This window comes from Lathyrus oleraceus, chromosome 6 (genome assembly GCF_024323335.1).
Source record: "Lathyrus oleraceus cultivar Zhongwan6 chromosome 6, CAAS_Psat_ZW6_1.0, whole genome shotgun sequence".
Lineage (NCBI taxonomy): Eukaryota > Viridiplantae > Streptophyta > Magnoliopsida > Fabales > Fabaceae > Lathyrus > Lathyrus oleraceus.
In genome coordinates, this window is record NC_066584.1 from 11753170 (window position 1) to 11773809 (window position 20640).

General features: G+C 34.0%; 4 protein-coding genes across 6 annotated transcripts; 3 read left to right on the forward strand and 1 right to left on the reverse strand.

Annotated features, from left to right (window-relative positions):
- Positions 1-212: 212 nt before the first annotated feature.
- On the forward strand, positions 213-3363 carry LOC127093419 (cysteine proteinase RD21A). Its single transcript, XM_051032341.1, has 5 exons — positions 213-800; positions 1561-1796; positions 1941-2081; positions 2363-2815; positions 2984-3363. The coding sequence occupies exons 1-5, from the start codon at positions 323-325 to the stop codon at positions 3077-3079; spliced, it is 1404 nt and encodes a 467-aa protein (XP_050888298.1). The 5' UTR covers positions 213-322; the 3' UTR covers positions 3080-3363.
- A 782-nt stretch (positions 3364-4145) lies between these two features.
- Positions 4146-5508, forward strand: LOC127093422 (uncharacterized). 3 transcript variants are annotated; one of them, XM_051032343.1, is made up of 8 exons: positions 4146-4235; positions 4281-4308; positions 4370-4446; positions 4545-4571; positions 4655-4717; positions 4923-5001; positions 5081-5126; positions 5216-5508. In XM_051032343.1, exons 3-8 carry the CDS (start codon positions 4402-4404, stop codon positions 5223-5225), a joined length of 270 nt encoding a protein of 89 aa, XP_050888300.1. In that variant the 5' UTR covers positions 4146-4235; positions 4281-4308; positions 4370-4401; the 3' UTR covers positions 5226-5508. The 3 variants fall into 3 exon arrangements, with proteins under 3 accessions (XP_050888300.1, XP_050888303.1, XP_050888301.1); XM_051032346.1 differs by having other exon boundaries at positions 4370-4428; XM_051032344.1 differs by having other exon boundaries at positions 4181-4428.
- A 215-nt stretch (positions 5509-5723) lies between these two features.
- Positions 5724-7189, forward strand: LOC127093421 (probable cysteine protease RD21B). The gene is made up of 5 exons (XM_051032342.1): positions 5724-6108; positions 6214-6343; positions 6419-6539; positions 6677-6911; positions 7057-7189. Exons 3-5 carry the CDS (start codon positions 6485-6487, stop codon positions 7121-7123), a joined length of 357 nt encoding a protein of 118 aa, XP_050888299.1. The 5' UTR covers positions 5724-6108; positions 6214-6343; positions 6419-6484; the 3' UTR covers positions 7124-7189.
- Positions 7190-8031: 842 nt separating this feature from the next.
- On the reverse strand, positions 8032-8370 carry LOC127093656 (uncharacterized mitochondrial protein AtMg00860-like). The gene has a single exon (XM_051032590.1). It carries the CDS (start codon positions 8368-8370, stop codon positions 8032-8034), a length of 339 nt encoding a protein of 112 aa, XP_050888547.1.
- Positions 8371-20640: the final 12270 nt, after the last annotated feature.

Consider the following 20640-nt stretch of genomic DNA (forward strand, 5'->3'; position numbering starts at 1 on the left):
ATAGCCTTTTATTCTTAGTCATATATTTTTAGGGAAAAATATTCTTAGTCATTTTTAATAGTAGTAATAATAACTCATTAATCATCATAAAATAAAATAAAATAAAAAACCTTCGCCATCTCCTTTTCCTACCTACTAAGCTACAACGTAGCAACAGTAATCAACATTTATTATTATAATAAACACAATAATCACAATAATAAATAATTTAAAATATTAATCCATTTCCAATTTCCCACCCCTCATCTCTTTATAAGGTCCACGTTCACTGCACCTTTTTCTTCATCCTCATTCTCCTCATTCTCACCTTCCTCCTCCAAAAATGGTTTCAGCAATGAAACTCACCATCCTCTTCATCACCCTAACCTTCACAGTTTCACTAGCCTTAGACATGTCGATAATCTCCTACGACAAAACTCACCCTGACAAATCAACTCCGAGAACCAACGACCAAGTGTTGACTATGTACGAAGAGTGGTTAGTCAAACACGGTAAAAACTACAACGCTTTAGGCGAGAAAGAAAAGCGATTCGAGATCTTTAAAGATAATCTCGGGTTCATCGATGAACATAACAGTAAGAATTTGAGTTTTAGATTGGGGTTGAACCGGTTCGCCGATCTCACCAATGAAGAGTATAGAACCAGGTTTTTGGGAACCAGGATCAATCCGAACCGGAGAAATCGTAAGGTGAACTCACAGACCAATAGATACGCGACACGTGTCGGTGATAAATTGCCGGAATCTGTTGATTGGAGAAAAGAAGGTGCTGTTGTTGGAGTCAAAGATCAAGGAAGCTGTGGTAAGAAGCGCTTCCATATTTTCACTTAACTTAACGCTTTCAATTTTGGATTTTTTTTATCTTTAATAAAAAAGAAAAGAAAAAGAAATTTTATTTCCTTCCTTTTTAATCATTATGTTTTACTCTTATTTGTTGCATTTTTTGTTTTTATGATCTTACTAGTATCTTATTTGATTTATTGTCTCCGATGTTGCTTGTTCATCCACGTGATCTAAAGATTTTATTTTTGTGGCTGAAAATATTGATTTTAGGTTTTAGGTTTAAAAATTAAATATATGGATTTCATTTCTAGGAGTGTTTTTAATACTGTGGATATGTTGTTAGGATTTTATAATTATTATTGTGTTATGGTTTTTATTTGTGATTGATTCTGAAATGGAATAAAATTGTATTGTTGTGGATCTTTTTGTGATTGAATCGAACATGATCTTGAAAATTCATCTGGATTTTCATGTGAGGATGTATTGTGAAATTAAGTTTAAAATTAACATATGCATATGGTCAATCAATATTAATCTCTTTGAATATTCTCATAATTGTTAAGAGAACATCTATATGTGGTTCGATCTTGTTAATTAGCCTCAGATTATTTTACTTCTGTGTATTTACTACATGTTTGGATAAATGACTTATTTGATGTTTAATAAGTGCTTATTAATACAAGCGCTTAGGCATAAGCTTACATTAGCTATTTACTACATGTTTGGATAAGCAACTTATTTGCTAATTTTTATGTGCGTGTTTTTATTTTTCAATGAAGGGAGTTGTTGGGCATTCTCAGCAATAGCAGCTGTGGAAGGAGTGAATAAGTTAGCGACAGGCGATCTAATTTCGCTATCAGAACAAGAACTTGTGGACTGTGATACATCATATAATGAGGGATGCAATGGTGGACTTATGGACTATGCCTTTGAGTTCATCATCAATAATGGTGGCATTGACTCCGAAGAGGATTACCCCTATCGTGCTATTGATGGTAGATGTGATCAGAACAGGGTTAGTCAATTAGTCATTGATTGTTTAATGATTCTGATAATGATAAGTGTTGGTGAAAGATAGTTAATTAGTAGATGGTTAGTTATTTATCAATCTGATTCTTATATTGGTTTTAATCTTTTTGGTTATCTTGATTCTGTGCAGAAAAATGCTAAAGTTGTTTCAATTGATGACTATGAGGATGTTCCCGCTTATGATGAAGGTGCTTTGAAAAAGGCTGTTGCAAATCAGGTCATCGCCGTTGCTGTTGAAGGAGGTGGTAGGGAATTCCAGTTATATGATTCTGTAAGTTTCTAAATCAATTCTACTATGATATGAGGGAACCTTTATTTAATGGATTTGGGTTACATACTTTTGCTGTCGCATGATCTTAAACTCGTATTCTAACTTTCTAGAACGGATCCAAAACATGAGTTAGACGATCCTATATAACAAAAGTGTGTTTGTGTTACTATAGACAATCTATTTCTAAAACGAATAGAGTAGTCTAAATTTTCAATTGTATTTTAGTTCCTTTCTTTTTCCTAAGTTTTCTTATTCAATGTATGCCATCTTTCTGTTTTCAGGGTGTGTTTACAGGAAGATGTGGAACAGCACTAGACCATGGTGTTGCAGCAGTTGGATACGGAACAGAAAACGGTAAAGATTATTGGATAGTTAGGAATTCATGGGGTGGTAGCTGGGGAGAAGCCGGATACATCAGACTCGAACGTAACCTTGCAACAAGCAAATCAGGCAAGTGTGGAATTGCAATCGAGCCATCTTATCCAATCAAGAATGGTCTGAATCCCCCTAAGCCTGCTCCATCACCACCTTCACCAGTGAAGCCACCATCTGTTTGTGATAGTTACTACAGCTGTGCTGAAGGATCAACCTGTTGCTGTATTTTCGACTATGGAGGATCTTGCTTTGAGTGGGGATGTTGCCCTCTAGAGTCTGCTACTTGCTGTGACGATCATTACAGTTGCTGCCCTCACGAGTATCCCGTCTGTGACACTTATGCAGGACTTTGTCTTAAGGTATGGCAAAATCAACTATTAATCCAAACAAGGTCAAATTTTTTCAGGAAAAGAACTTATAGACCAAACTCATAAACATCATAAGCATCATTGCTCAAATTTATGCACTTAAAAATTGTATTAATTGTCTTCACTATTGCTTATCCAAATTATTGTGCATGATCACAGAACAAGAACAACCCATTGGGAGTGAAGTCATTCAAACGAACTCCGGCAAAGCCACACTTTGCCATTGGAGGCAAGAACAAGATGGGCAGTGTTTAAGTTGTTGGCGCGATAATATAAGTGATGATGCTTAACAAGCACGAAGAACTAAAACACTAGCTGATGCCATTTTCCTATGTTTTCAAGGATAGTGATTGTAGCGGTTATATCTGTTCTCTATTTCATTTTATGATACAAACAGATACATTGTGTCAAGTTTCAGTCACACTGACTGTGTACATAGCTATGCACTGTATTTCTATTCGAATTCCAAACCAAGAACTTAATTGATTACTCTGTACTTTCAGCTTTGGTAATTTATGTGATGATCATTCGGTACTAAATAGCTATGCACTGTATTTCTATTCGAATTCCAAACCAAGAACTTAATTGATTACTCTGTACTTTCAGCTTTGGTAATTTATGTGATGATCATTCGGTACTAAATAGCTATGCACTGTATTTCTATTCGAATTCCAAACCAAGAACTTAATTGATTACTCTGTACTTTCAGCTTTGGTAATTTATGTGATGATCATTCGGTACTAAATGCTTTATTCTATATTCATTCGTTACTTTTGTTGTGTGTGCTGGTCCTACCCAGAACCAGAAGCATGGATTAATTGTGTAAGTTGTGAAAGGTATTTTTTAAGAGGATACAACATGTGGGACAGATTGATGATAATGTAAATAAGTATCCATGTTGAAACAATCGATGTATTTTTTAACAGATTTTTGATATCCAATAGTTTATAGATTATTTTTAAGAGATTTTTGAAAGTAAAAGATTTGATTTTTGATATCCAATAATTTATAGATTATTTTTAACACTAAAAAATATTTACAATTTTTATAATATCTATTTAATTAAAAAAACCGTACTACCTCTATTTTTTTTTATCTAAGAGACAATTTAATTTTTTTTAGACTAAAATGTTGATTATTTAATGATTCTTATCTTTTATATAAACGAATATATAAAGTTAGGGAGGCAATAGTTTATAAGATATGTAACACATTAAACTTTTTTTTAAAATAAAGCTACCCATCTTTCCTTCACAGTCTGTCTCTTTAGATATGAAATATTTACAATTTCAACTTATCAAAACAAATGGGCCGGAACTCAGAAGGCCCATGTGGCCAATGTAATTTGGTAACCGGGTCAAGAAAACCCAACCTGAGTTCCAACATTGAGAGACTCTTGCTCGTAACCTAGGTTATCTCATCGCTGCAACGAACGGTAGATCTTGCTCAAATTTAGGTTATCTCATCGCCGGTAACTCTTGCGTTATCTCATCGCGTTTCTGCGTTTCTGCGTTTCTGCAACGGTAGCTCTTGCGTTATCTCATCGCGTTTCTGCAGCGTCTCTACACCTAGCTACCATGGCGGCGAGTACCAAAGTTCAGAAGGTTATGACCCAACCCATTGTATGTCTTCTCAAAACACTGTTTTTCTTTCAATTTCACTATGCTTTGTCTCTAACATCTTAACCTAACCTGCTTTATTTTTTTTGGTTTTTTTCCAGAACTTGATCTTCAGGTTTCTTCAAAGCGTAAGTTCCCACACTCATTTCGGTTGATCCTAATTACGTTAATATTATTTTCTAATCTGATTTCGGTTTTAATTTTTTTGCAGAAAGCTCGCATTCAGATTTGGCTCTTTGAGCAAAAGGATTTGAGGATTGAAGGAAGAATCATTGTGAGTTTTAGTTTCAAGCCTTGTTTTTCTATGCCTATCTACTTTAGTGTATATAATTATGTAGTTAGGGTTTCAGCAATGCTATCGATTATTGAAAAGGCTTGATTGTTGTTTTTTCTAGTGTAGACAGCACATGTTAATTAGAAATTGGATCTTTGAGCAGATGGTTGATGATCTTGTGATTTTATTTTGTTGTTTTAAATAGGGTTTTGATGAGTACATGAATTTGGTTTTGGATGATGCTGAAGAAGTAAACGTCAAGAAGAAGAGCAGAAAGACATTAGGTAAAGATAAGCTCCTAAATTTTTTCTTCTATTTGTCTGTCACTTATGCATTTTCTAATGATGCCATTGTTTTGATTAGGGAGGATCCTTCTTAAAGGAGACAACATCACTTTAATGATGAACACGTAAGTGATATTTAAATCATATTTTTATCAATTTCTCTGGTTTACATCTTCTAAATTTAATTGATATAATTTGCTCTTACGAATTTCAGGGGGAAATGATGATGAGTCCATGTTCCATCCAACAAGAAGACCGATTTTATCTTTACATTTTTCAGTTTAATGACTATTTATCCCGTCAACATGTTGAATATGCTGTTTAAAATGTAATGTTGGCAATATGAAATTTTTATTCACCTGATAAATACTTGGTTGGTCCTATTAGTTATGGCTTCTTGTTGCCTGTATTAATGTCTAGCTTCCAAAACCTAATGTAACACCAATATTACAAACTTTCAGTGGTTCTTTTTATCATTCTATATTGCATCTTATTTATTTACTTGGAGATTGATTTCTTGTCAAAATTTTCGTTTTATTGTATTTGTTATGCAAAGAAAAAAAAAAATTCTTATACCAATAGATACCATTTACCTCGTGGCACTTGCAAGAATTTCTTGATGACGCTCTACGGTAACCATCTATTTTCAGTTTTCAACTTGGTAATTATCCTATTTTACTGGCGTATTGACTTTAACGTGACTTTTGTGACAGATTTTTCTACTGGTGTGGTTGTAGTTTCCAACTCTGTCGAGCTTTGAAGAGTTTTTTTTGACGTTTCAACGGCGATGTATGCTCTGCCCTTGTTGGTTCACAGAAGCTGTCTTGAGTTCAAAAGGAGCAATCCTAACCAAAGGTCTAAGTATCACTTATTCATTTCCTTCTAGCTGTAAATTCCATGCGACACTAAATTACGGTCGATGTCATTATAGCATACGTTTTGATGTTTTTATCCTTTAGAACACACCTCTTGCATCGAAGGTCTTTGAAACTTCCTCTGCCATTGATCTAAAAGGAAGTGGAACATTGCTTGGTTTGTCTTAGGAGCAGTGATGAATTTCATGATTGGACCGAACCTGGATTAGTTCTGCATCATGGCCTAGCATTGGTACAGCATAGTAGTATTTGCATTCCTACTGCCATGTTTCTTACTGCTAATGAATGTGTATTTTGCTGGTTTAGCCATTGGAGTGACCTTGGTCCTCTTTTGCAGGTTGGTGTTATTTATGACAGCAATTGGTGAAGGGCACATCTTCTGTAACCGGCTTCTGCCTTAGTCTGCAGCATGATCATCGTCCCATGGCATTTTCTTATTGCAACATTGGTCGAAGCTTAATGATCAGGTATTATTGGCCTGCCCCCTTGGTGCAAATTAGTATGTTTACCCTGCATTGTCACTGACTGCTATACATTGCTAGGTGATTGCTACCCATTGACGCCGTTTGGTTAGTTGTTGCAAGCTAGTGTCGATTTTTCAGCAAGCTATGGTAACATTTCCTTCCGTGCTTTACTCATTGGTTTTCTCTTTAGAGCATCGCGGTAAAGTCCTCCTGTTTTATCTCATTTGTTGGCTTATTGGCGCTTAGGCATAAGCTTACATTAGCTATTTACTACATGTTTGGATAAGCAACTTATTTGCTAATTTTTATGTGCCTTGTTTTTATTTTTCAATGAAGGGAGTTGTTGGGCATTCTCAGCAATAGCTGCTGTGGAAGGAGTGAATAAGTTAGCGACAGGCGATCTAATTTCGCTATCAGAACAAGAACTTGTGGACTGTGATACATCATATAATGAGGGATGCAATGGTGGACTTATGGACTATGCCTTTGAGTTCATCATCAATAATGGTGGCATTGACTCCGAAGAGGATTACCCCTACCGTGCTATTGATGGTAGATGTGATCAGAACAGGTTTAGTCAATTAGTCATTGATTGTTTAATGATTCTGATAATGATAAGTGTTGGTGGAAGATAGTTAATTAGTAGTTAGTTAGTTAATTATCAATCTGATTCTTATATTGGTTTTAATCTTTTTGGTTATCTTGATTCTGTGCAGAAAAATGCTAAAGTTGTTTCAATTGATGACTATGAGGATGTTCCCGCTTATGATGAAGGTGCTTTGAAAAAGGCTGTTGCAAATCACCGTGTGACTAAAAGAGCTTGGAAGGTGTGTTATAAAGTCCATGGTGAGTTCTCCCCAAACCTGGTTTGGTATTGGTAATGGTTGGAGTAGTCCTTTTTTCTTTTGTGGTAGATACTTGTTGGGTTGACATGTTGAACAATATTTGACATATTCTTTGACATCTTTGTATAGTCCTGGCCAAGAAAAGGAAGTTGCTAATCGTGCAACAATAGGTTTAACACCAGAGTGACCAGCTGTGGGGGTCTTGTGGTACTCATGAAGGAGGTACTGTCAAAACTTGATAACACCAGGTACAAACAATTTATCTATGAAATGTATTAAACCTTTTGAATACTTATATAGGTTTTGGCCATCTGTTCTTTGTTATATCTCTTGCACTAATCATTTGCCTTCATTATTTGTTGCATAAAAATGTCGAACCTTTAGTAGGATATCTGGCACCGGTGAAGAGAGGGAAGGAAAAATAGATTCATCTGCTGAGTATTTGCGACTTAGAGTGTTGACGACACAATTTGTTTTTCCAGGTTTGTAGATAATCTCAAAGTTAAACCCTTGTAACTTACAAGCCCATTTATGTTGTTCTGGTGTTTGTATCTTTTGGCGTAATATGTTTCTTAAACTATTTTGGTATGTGTAGATGTGGAAATGCTGACCAATCAGGTATTGATGTTACTTCTTGATGGACTATATAGTGGCGTACATTTCCTTCACATAGACTGAGGAGGCTTGAATTTTAGGGCCCATCTTATTGTTAAAGAAAGCTAGCAGATGCCCCTCTTGAGACAATACAACACCAATGGCCACTCTAGAAGCATCAGTCTCCATAATGAATGTTTTTGTAAAGTCTTCCAAAGCCAGGACTGACATGTTAGTCATTTTTCTTTTCATTTATGTAAAGGCCAAAGTTGCCTCTGTACTCCATAAAAACTTAATAGAGCGCAACAAATCGGTGAGTGGAGCATCGAGAGTGGCGTAATTGCGCACAAAGCGTCTGTAAAACTTGATGAGTCCCAAAAATCCTCGGAGTGCCATGAGTAAACGTGGAACAGACCAATCCAAAATTGCTTGCACTTTTTCTGGATCTGGTGCAACACCTCCAACAGAAATCACATGACTTAAATAATTAACTGTGTTCACTGCAAAAACACATTTAGAAATTTTGGCAACAAAGTCATTAGATTTAAGCAAGTTAAAAACAACTTGTAAATGAGCAAGGTGATATTTCATGTTAGAAATGTAAACCAAGATGTCATAAAAAAACATTAAAATAAATTGTTGTAGATAAGGACATAATAAATAATTCATGAAAGACTGAAATGTGGATGGTACATTAGTAAGCCCAAACGAAATTATGAGAAATTTGTAGTGACCGTCAAAAGTTTGAAAAAACGTCTTATGTGTATCTTCTAATGCAAATCTGATTTGGTGATATCCTGAACGTAAATCTATCTTGGTAAAAATGGAAGCAGTGCCAAGCTCATCTAAGAGTTCATAAATAGTTGGGATATGAAATTTGTCTTTAGTGGTGACTGCATTGAGTGCTTTGTAGTCAACATAAAAACGCCAAGTTCCATATTTCTTTTTGACAAGTAAACTGGTGAGGGAAAATGTGTGTTACTTGGGACTATAACGCCATCCCTCAACATGTCCTAAATAATTAAGGTCATGGGTTCTTTTTGGACGTGTGGGTAATGGTACAGTTTGACACTAATAGGGGTTGTGTTGGAGAATAAAGGAATATGGTGGTCATGGGAACGAAAAGGTGGTAACTTGCATTTCTGTTGAAAGACAGTAGGAAATTGAAGTATAAGGAAGGCTATTTCGGGGTTCTGGTTGCCAGGAAAAGTTATAGGGGAGTCAGTGGTATATGTAGGATAATCTAAAGTATTGAAACTCATAAGGTGTAATGAAGCGATAGAATTAATGTGAATGAGGTAATTTAGTTGATGGAAGGTGGTATGGGTTATGTGAGTTTTAGGATCACCCTTCAGGGTTATTGAAGAGTTGTTGTGGTTGAAAGTAATGGAAGGAATAGAGAAATTTGTTTGAATGGTCCTAAAGTGCGTAACCAAGCCATGCCGAGAACCATATCTGCACCTTCGATTGGAAAGAGGTAAAAGGCTAGGCTTGCAGAGTAATTTTGACACTATGGCAGATACCTTGGCATTGTGAATGGGAACCATTTCCCAACATTACTGAAAATTGCGGGGTTGGTGTAGGGGTAAGGTTGAGATGTTGGGCAATTCGAGGTTGTAGGATGTTATGAGTGCTGCCTATATCCACTAGAACCATCACAAGCAGACCTCTAATGAGTTCTTGAAACTTGAGGTTTTATGGGGAGAACTAGCCAGTCAAGGCTTGAGTTGAAAATTGGAAATAAGTATCAGTCTGCTCTAATTCATCAACAACTATTTCTTTATTTGGTTCTTCCACATGGTTCAACGGGTTATGTGTCCTCATCAACCATCAATAAGAGTAACTTACATGTGGAACACTTGTGGCTAGGGATGAATTTTTCATCATAATTAAGATAGATCCCTTGAGCACGTCATTCTTGCAATTGGGATGTGGACATGCTTTTAATAGGGAGTTTTGGCGGGTTGGTTGTGATTTGAGGTGTATGGTTGGTATTAATAAATGATCGGGGAGCTGTGGGGGTATTTGAGAATGGTTAATTTTGAGGTGTATAGTTGGTGCGGTTGAGTGAGGGTGTGTATGGTTTATGAAATTTAGGTTTTGCATCTTTTTGCTTTGATTCAATAAGTTTTGCAAGACCAATTTATTGGGAAATTAACTTGGGTTTATGGATAGCTATTTCTCTTCAAATATCGGGTGCTAGACCTGAAATAAAACAATTGAGGATTGCTTCTTGGGGTAAACCAACAACTTGATTTCCCAATTTTTCAAATTTATCTTCTCAACAATTGAACCATCTTGTTTCAGCTTAAACAACCCAGTTTGGTAATTAGCATATGTGGAAAGACTAAATCGTAATTCCAGATCTTTTTTAAAAGAATACCAATCCAACAAGAGATGATTTTGGTGCATCCAATTAAACCAACACATAGCCTCACCTTTCACGTAAAATGAGATCAAATATAATCTATTTTATGGTGGTAGTTGATACAAAAAAAAAACTGGTCAGCTTGAAATATCCATTATAATGGGTTTGAACCATAAAACATAGCAAGTTCCAATTTTGGTGCTCGAAAAAAGGATAATTGAGGAATTTGATGAATTTGGGGTAGGGGAAATTGTTGAAACATGGAGATATTATAGTTTTGTGTGGTTGCAAAGGCAGTTGGGGAAGTGATGTAGGTTAGTTCCATAAAGTTTGGGTAGGAAAAGGGGTGGAGGAGGTGGTGTTGTGTGACACATTGCAACAGTAACATGTGGTTGATGAGAGCTATTGGAAAAAGTTGCAGAGCGAATAAGGGAGGTGTTGACATGGGTGAAATTAGGGTTAATAGGTGTTGTTATAATATGGGCAGATGGAGGGTTGTGTGTGATCCCTGATGAACTTGCTGCTGAGTGAACATTGGTAGTTTGTGTTGTTATTCTTTTGTGCTGCTAACTTGGTGAGGATGGACATGATGGACTCATATCTACTGTCAGCAATTTATTTGTCATTGTCCATTCTTGTGTGAATCTTTCCAACATGCTACTCAAAATCTGCAGTTGCTTTGTCAAACCCTTCATCAATTTAGAGTTGAGTTTGATTGATAGCATTGTCAAGGTGTATGTGGGTTGTTTGAACAACTTCTTCTATAATTTCTCTAGAAGAAGGGTTGGTAGGTTTTAAGGTGGGATGGGGGGTGGGGTAGGGGGGGCATGAGTGCAAGGAATGAAAGTACCAATGATAGATCTTACTAGGGATACCACTAATCTAAGTTGCAAAAGAAGAAAAACATTAAACAAACTTTGAACTTTTCATATCTCATGCAACAATAAAATATTATATTTAAATAATAGGGTTTTTATAGACCTAATAAGCTTGGGCGACTTTTGGAGGATTAAAATTAAAATTGAAAATTACAGAATAATAATAATAAATGAGAGCTTCTTAATGCATCCTATATATTTCTGTTGCACCACACGAATTTTCAAAAATGCATTCTATTTCTGGAGATGCATATCTGGAAGCACCCCAACACACACTCAAGTGAGACCATTCTAAGTGACGCTCTATTGTTTTGTTTATTTTATTCCGGAGATGCATCTCTGGAAAATTTTAAGAAATACCTTAAGTATTTACAAGTTCAGTATAAACTCCGGAGAAGCATCTTCAAAAATATCCCGTAGTTACATTTTCGTAAGCCAAAGACATCAGTACTAGATCCAAAAACAATAAAATTTTCCAAATGGAAATTAAGATTCATAAAATAAAATTAGGATTACATAGATGAGTTCAATATAAAATTCAATATTACACTTCAATATCCAGGTGAGCGCTTGCACATCTTCAGAATATCTTCGGCCGATCTTGAAATCGTCGCTTCCAACTCAAGCAGAACTTTTGTTTCGAAATGGAAAAATGTATTCCACATAGCCCTTACACCCGCTTGCTTCTTGATCTCAAATTTTCCAAACTCAATCTTCCCTCCCTTGCCAATCGATGGTGAACGGTACTCGAGCTTCACAAAATATTCCAATTTTCTCTGTAAGGTAGAAGATAATGGATTTCGTCTTTGATATATTCGAGGGAGGTGAAGTTGTTGAGCTTGAACGTGCGTCATGTGTTGAGCTAGAGAACGAGACATTTACGAAATACCAGTCAATGTTTAGTTGTGATATTTGAGACATTTTCATTTTGTGTGAAATATAACATAAGAGCACCTTAATCTATAGAATCCATAAATCAATATGGACCACTCAATGACTGGCTTGCTGATTCCGAAGATATATCTTCGGGACCGCATCCTATTTTCTTGTTCTGGAGATGCATCTCTGGAACTTCTCCTAGATCAGCTTCAAAACAGAACCTATTTTCTCATTTATAAAAAACACAAATGTTGTTATGGGGAAGATAAAAAATGAATTAATACAAAATATGAACAAAGGGTGAATATATAACACTTCATTTATATTAAGACATAATTACATACACTTATTTGTACAGTAAAACCAGAAATTAAAACGAATTGAAACATATATTGCCGATTAAATCTATTGGTGGTACCCCCTTGTACTTTTGTGAATTTGATTCTCTTTCAATGTTGATCAATTTCTCGAAGTCTTGCATCCTTTATATAAAATGTCCACTCTGGTGATGTAAGTGGTGTAGAGCATCTCAGTTTAAGTAAACTTGAATAAAATGACTTGATTTTGAAAGCCATTCAATACACATAATACAATCATTTGGATTTTAAGATGTGGAGATGCGCAGTGGGAAAAACGTTTCCGAAAAACCGTATCGTGTCAGATCAATAAACAGTTTACCATACGCACATGCTATTAGGTGACCCATGGAGAAGGAGGCGTCAGAGGTTGTTTGTTAATGCAGGCTACTATGACAACACTTTTTTAAGATTTTGGAGATGGTGAGTCGGGAATTTTTTTGTCAACATGTTCAAAATATGAAGGAGACCATGTAGTCGAATTGTCATTCGGTGTAGACTTTATTTTCTTCGGAGTACCTTTTGTTTTTATCGGCCGAGAGGACGGTTTCATGTCAGTGGTTTCCGGATAGGCAATCTTCCTCAGTTGTTCTTTGATGTGGAGTTTCACGTTGTCACCGGCTTTCAAAAATACCTCTTGTATCACTTCCCATCCGGTCAAAATAGAGATGTTAGATTTAGCATCATTCATGACACCATCATCATCAAACCTAAGTCTCTTCCAATGAGAGCAAACCTCGTCCATTTTTATTGGGTTACCAAGTTTCACTTTTTTAACAATAACACAAGCACATGAAAGACCATATATTTTCACAATTGTGCATCCATACTTTTTGCTATTAGAGCCTATATTATCAACTCGTTTAACCTCGTGAAAAATGTAGTTCAAACCCACCCGGGAAATGTTATCGACCAAGTGAGAATATAGAGTGTTGTCTTTAAATATGTGTTCCAAAATTGTGATGCTCTAACCAAATGATGCTTGTATCTGATTATGATGGTTTCGAAACATATGGTTCACGGAGTCCCGGTCTCTACACAAATCACCCTTACTATTTCCCAACCAATTTTTCAAAGTAGCATGGGCAGACTCAACTCTTTTAGTTGTTGTATTTCCAAGGTGTCTAACATTATCAGTCCATGCACACACAATTTTCTCCTTCACCTGGTCAAAAATTATGCTTTCGACATATTTCAATTAATCTGGATACTTTTCACACACTTTTCTAAAATGCATAACGGAATCGACATATAGTTCTTTTGTGGAAGAATTTGTTATACTATTCCATGCATCCATTATTTTTTCCACAACCACTCCCGCCTTCACCATTTTTCCATCTTCGGACTTTATCTGTTTCGTCTCTACCACGACTTTAACCCGACTTCTCACATCATTTGTTATGTGATATCTACATAGTAATGCATTAGAAGAAGGAAATACCTTTACAACTGAATTCATCAATGTGGTATCGCGGTCGATAATAATCACTTTAAGCATCTCACCTTGATCCTTCAAGAACGTCCTTCACACCTCTAATGTCCAAGTAAAGTTGTCCTCCTTTTCACCCTCGAGAAATGCAAACCCAACAAAATATGTTTTCTCACGACATATGTTTGCTCATGCAACTTCTTCTTTTATCAGATATTTTCGGAGATGTATCTTTGAAAATATCTGACATGCAAATGTGACATAAAATTTCAATATCCCGTCCATAATTTCGGAGATGCATCTTTGGAATCAAAATAATCCAATTTGTAAGACGCCTCTGAGAATGACCTCTGTTGAATATTCAAGAGATGCGTTCGAAGATATATCTCCGAAAACAGGGAATATTTTTAAAAATTTACATGGTGCAAATAGAAACATATATCGTGCGTTAAGAAATCCTCTAACAAATACTAATGAGAACTTCTAATTCAAACCCATTAAAAATAAAAGTCTTTAAACCAATTTGGTCTCTTTCTTTCTCTTTTGGACTTGAAACTGGTCCACTAATAATTTGTGACTTTGTACATTAATATATAGGAGAATTTGTGACTTTGTTCTTTTGGTTGGATTAATCAAATGATTTCTCAGTATTGATAATTTTTTTAGCCTTACTATTTGTTATTATTAATCAAAGTGTATTTGAGAGTTCTATAATGCTATTTTCACATTGTAGATATTAATAATTGTTAGTATTTTAGTGAGACTACATATTCAATAATCACTCTTCTTATCATTTAAGTAAAAGAGAAACGATTTAAAAGATACACTGCCGTTTACTATTTTGTTAAATATTTTTTAATTTAGGAAGAAATAATTCAGGATGAATTTGTTAAGTTAGTTTTAATAATAATTCTTTTTTAAGGAAATGAGATTATAATTCTATCTCATTATAATATTTTATTTTATTTGAATTATAGATATAATTTTTATTTGAACTAATAACAATATTAAATGTTAATTTATAGAAATGTTTACTACTATGATATTTGAAAAAAAATAAATATATTAGAGCATATTATATCAGGAGGATTCTAATATTTTTTATTTTTTCATTTTTTTCATCTTTTCATCAAGACATAGTATATTCTCATACCTATTCATTGTCATCTTTATTTTCTCAATTTACCATCTCTCAATTTCTAACAAATTTATAGAATCACATGATAGAAGAAAAATCAATTTTCGTAATCATGACCGGTGCTAAAAAAGAGAAATAAAACTATTTTGTCTATTAGTTGTTAGATCATAAATGGTAAAGAAATCCCAAAAAAAATTAGTTTAAAAATGTTGAATTCCAAAAGTGATGAAGACAAATGACTTCCCAATTTCTCTCTTCTTAAATATTTTTTTATTAACTATTTTATTTAGTTTCTTAACGGTTAAATTAAGAATATGAGAGATGGGGAATATATAAAATAGGAGGAGATTCAATTCTAATTTTATCATAAAAATTATGATATTTATCTTTTATAATTTAAACACAATTTTTTTTAACATGATATTTTGATATTTATTATTTATGATTCAAACATAAATTCTAACAAAATATAAGGATTCAATCAGAGAAATCATAAAATATTTTGTAAAATAGTACCGATAATAATATACAATTTTAAAAGATAAGCAAATTCAATAAAATATAAAGAAAAACATTAATATAGTTAAAATGTGATATCAAAATTTAAAACAATAATAATAAAACAATAATAAAAATTACAAAATAAAACACATGAAATGAAACAGACTCTTAGATATTGTGAGTGTGGTTAAGATGTTTATCTTTATGTTTTTTAATTTCTAGGGTTTAGTTTGAGCTTGAGTGGGATTTGGGCCCAAATTGTTTGAGATTTTGTCCTAGCACCCTTATCTTCTAATTTGGCACCCTCAATGTGTACATTTTTACCAAATTGTCTATAAACAAAGATTTTTTTTTGGTTGGGATTTTTGAAGAATTTTTGTGATGTGTTGGATATTTGAATAGCTATACCCATTTTTTAGCGAAATCTTTTTTTTATTCTAGAAATATGAATGAATTTTTATCGAATTTTCTTGAAATTTATCGGATTTTTTAAGAAATCTTGAATATTTATCGATTCTTTTAGAAAAATCCGGTTTAACCTAAGTGTTTTGGTTAGATTTTTCCGAATTTTTGATAAAAACATGAAAATGTACCAGATTTATGGGAAAAATCCGATTTAACCCAAGTCTTTTAGTTAAATTTTATGAATTTTTTATAAATACATGAAAATGTACCAAGTTTTGGGAAAAAATCCTATTTATTTAACCAAGTGTTTTGGCTAATTTTTTCCAATGTTTTTAGCATGAAAATTTATCTGATTTTTTTAGAAAAATCCGATGTTAAACAACTATTTAAAAAATCTTAACATTCAAAAGTGTCGGTACAATCAAAAACCACATAAAACATATACATTTAATCACAAATATTAAACAATATTAATACAAAACAAATCACGTTGACTTTCTAACTTCTTCTTTCTAGTACGTTATACGTCCCCGCGTATGATATTTTCCATGCTCTTACACCCTCACTATAGTTTTGTCTCGAACGATCAATGCCAGGAGGCAATGGCCAAATGGGTTTCAACTTTACCTAAATCCAATGATTATTGTTAACATACCAACTGCATTAAGATTATGTCTACTCGCAGACATATATGGAGATACCACAAGCGAGAGGAAGGTGATGTTAAGTTAACAAGACAACAAGACCAATATCACATTGTATCCAGAAGCAATAGGGTAACCCATATTAGGAATCTTCATCTACTTCTCACAATCTTGAGCGTCTAAGCTAGATACTCTTAACGAATTCCTAACTTCATAGATTGTGTCATAAAACACCTTGGAATACATTTGAGTTTTTAGATAAATTCATTATCTAACTGCGTCCTAACTAAGGACCAAGACTCTTCACCCCATCCAAAAAAAGCTGTAATAGCACGGAAACCATAATTTCCATCAGGCTTCACATATATAATGTCTTAATGTAGTCATGTAAGAAAAAAGTAAATTGAGACAAGTAAAGATGTTTCCATTACTTGCTAATTGGTTGACTTAATGGAGATTCGGTACATGATCCCTTCATCGACTGACTTCCCTATGAGGCCTTAACTTACTCCCACTGTGAAGGATCGTGATGCACATCACTCTATTGCAACTTTTTACTTTTATTAGCTCCTATTTGCAACACCCAAGGCCAACGAGGGTGGAAATGGTCGTCGGTGCATAAGGCATGACAATGGGCGGTTACCGATAACTTCTAGGAAAAAATCGAATTTACATCAGAATGAGAGGGATCCCGAGGTTGCGCAGGTATATTACTGCATGGTTGAAAGAATGCTTATAAGGATTTATAGGTATTATTTATACCAACACGATGCATCTTCTTTTTGCTAGGCTAATAAATAATAAGTCCATTGTTAAGTGTGTTTGACTTATACTAGTATTTGGATGTGTGACCTTCTGGGAAGTTTCTCGAAAAGCGCGTGAGTAAGGACATAACATGCTAAAAAGACCCGTGTTGGTTTGTGGGGTCAGATAATAATCTTGAAAGCAATCTAAGGTGTTACAAATCATATCAAAGTAGATCTCTCCCAATACAATGTGGTTCGGGGGCAAACCAAGCGGAAGCTGGTCGACATGTAACACTCGAGGCCGACGAGGGCATGGAGTGTTTGTCGGTGCACGAGGTGTGACAATAAGCGGCTCCTGGCAACTTCTAGGCAAAAACCAATTTCACATCGAAATGAGAGGGATCCTAAGGTTGTGTAGGCAAAAACCAATTTTGCATGGTTGAAGGAATGCTTATAAGGATTGATTGATACTACCTATACAAACAAGAAGCATCTTTTTTGATAGCCTAATAAATAAGAAATCCATAGTTAAGCGTGCTTGACTTGGAGTCTTAATTAAATGGACGACCTTCTGGGAAGTTTTCTAGAAAGCGCATGAACGAGGATAAAGCATGCTGAAAAGACTCGTGTTGGTTTGTGAGGTCAGTTGGTAATCTTGAAAGCAGTATGAGGTGTTACACTATTTTTGGCATGTAATTCACTGGCGCCGGAGACATGGAAGTTGTATAAGGAAACGTTAGCTCCCAAAAAAAATTCTTCATTGCCATTTGGAAAATGATATCCAAGATACTAAAACACCTCTTCAACTTTTCACATTATTCTTCTAAGTCCAATTGTGTCACATTCTCTTCTTTCGTGACTTCATGCTCTTTAATGTGTAATTTCTTCCAAAACAAATGAATGGTTTCTAATGGAACATGTTAACCTTATATTTGAATACCTGCAATTTCACACGCGTAAGGTAACCCATGTGTTGTCATATTGAAGCAACCATATGCAACTTTGTCAGAACCAACAAACTTTATCCTTTCTAACTCCTTTGCAGTTTGTTGTATACAATGTCTTGATATGAAGCCGTGCAACCTAGAGTAAAATAAAGTGTTATACCGATGCTCAATGTTTGTAACACTTTTTTGAAATGATGTCCTAATTGAGCTTCAGTATGGTGTTCACAACATCCCAACTTCTGCACAAATCTCCATGACTAGTAGTCAACATGTTTTTGAGTCTCCAAAGAGCAGACTCAACCCTATAAAAAATAATAGATAAAGATATAATATACAAATCTATAAGTATTTCTGTAATAAAATCAAACTCACAATGATGTGCATGTTTATTATCGTGTTCCCTAAATGATTGACTCGATTAGTCCATGTAGAAATAAAATTTTCTATATATGGTGTCAACCGTGTTTGATGCACATACTCAACAAATAAAGGGATATCAACATATACTACCTGAAAATGTTGCTCAAACTCATACTCACTATTTGAATACATGACTTTGTTCTATAGATCTATAACATGCTCTTGCCGATTATATTCTACATACTCCTTGCACTTCATACTATTTTTTTAAAAATATGGAACACAAACAACATATGAATTAAGGATGGGAAGACAACATCCATGTCATTCATCAGGGCAAGTTTCTAATATGTCACCATGACTTTGCAAAGAAAATTCGTAAATATGAATAACTCATCCAACTTCTCCAGATCCTATTTGAAATTTTCCTCTCTTTCATGTTTAAAATAAGAAAATCCAATTGAAAACGTCAACTTTGTTGATGTAACACCAATAATCTCAAATAATGGGAGTTAATGCCTGTTTGTTTTATACCTATAGTCAACAATCAACACAATATGAAATGCGTTCATCAACTTCATAGAATCAGATAGTGTCACATCATATATTAGCAATAACATTAATTAAGATAAAGGAAAAGTTATAATTTTGAGGAAGCCAATACTTATTTGTTTTATATGTACAGTAAAAAATCAGCACCAAATGAAACATGTTCAATAACCTCACCGAATCAGGATGTGTCCATAATATATAAGTAATAACATTTTATTTCTCCCTATTTCTGGTCCAGTACATGTATTTGTCATCGTGAGTTAGTTTCCGCAGATGTTGCATTTCTGTCAATAGACTACTCTTGCTCGTTCAGTATGTAGATATTGCCTTATAGGTATGCGTAACACTTGTCAGGCTAACAAGATCTTTAACTTTCAAAGCGATCACTATGTACCTCGGCGACATGTGGTATTTTGTCATATCATTCACAAACAATCGTTCTTCGGGTTTTAGACGACCTAATATATCATGATCCACTAAATCCTTAGCTAGTTTATGATTGTAAACACCAAATCAAACTGTTATCCAACCACTACCGCTTGGCACAACTCTCAATTACAAATGGATATTTAAAACTTCTACTAAAAGTTCCTTCTAACAATTTCAGATTCTTATAGTTCCCCTCTCACAACCCATGATCAATTTGTCTTTCCTCCCTCTTTGCTCATTTGCTGTATCAAAACGAATGGTAACAACAATAATACCATATTATTTTTCAATAGATTGTGCTCATGATAATACATTGATATGGGAGGGAAATATTTGTTAGATAAAACATATAATGAAAAAATGGTTTATGCTAGAGATACCAAAAGTCGTTTATGTCATAGATAATAAAACATGCAAATAAAATATATAACATCAGTGGTGAAGAACTGAGTAAAATCTCTAGAATATCCATCTACCTCAAGCGTGCATATGGATATCATTATGAATTGAACTATTGGATTTTTTGAAGGGGTTAAAAAATCTGATATATCAAATTTTCTAAATACCCGATAAATTATTGATAGTTTGCAAATTTCCGAGCAACTTGAACTTTACCGAATTTTCCAAAAATGTTGGTAAAAAATCATACCGGATTTTTAAAAGTTTGATAAAAACTCATATCGGTTTTTAAAAATCCGATAAAAATGCAAAGATTTTGGCAAGTTTGGTAAGACATTATTCCATATATTTTGAATAAACTATCGATTTTTTTTTTGTGTTTTACTGCTTCTTAGAGTGTTTTTTTTACCAAAATATCAAAATAAGAGTGGATAAATAAAAAGAAGAACATTTTGATAATATAATTTTTTTTTGGGATACCAAGTTAAAAAAAAATTCCGGAACAAATTACCAAACTATTTGTTTTTTTACATCACCCATTAATCCATTCTTAACTAGAATGATCTTTATTTTTATTTTATTTATATAGTAAAGTTGTTTTTTTTAATTAACAATAAATTAAATAAATGTTCTTATTATAGTCTTTTTTTTAATAAACAAACTATTATTTACACTATTATTATAAAACTATTAGAATACTTTTATTTTGTAATAAACAAAAACAAAAACTATACATCTTAACATATTCATTTTTTAATTTATAATATTAGCCAACAAAAAATTAAAATAGATGCTACATTATGTTTATAAAAATTATTAGACATTTATCA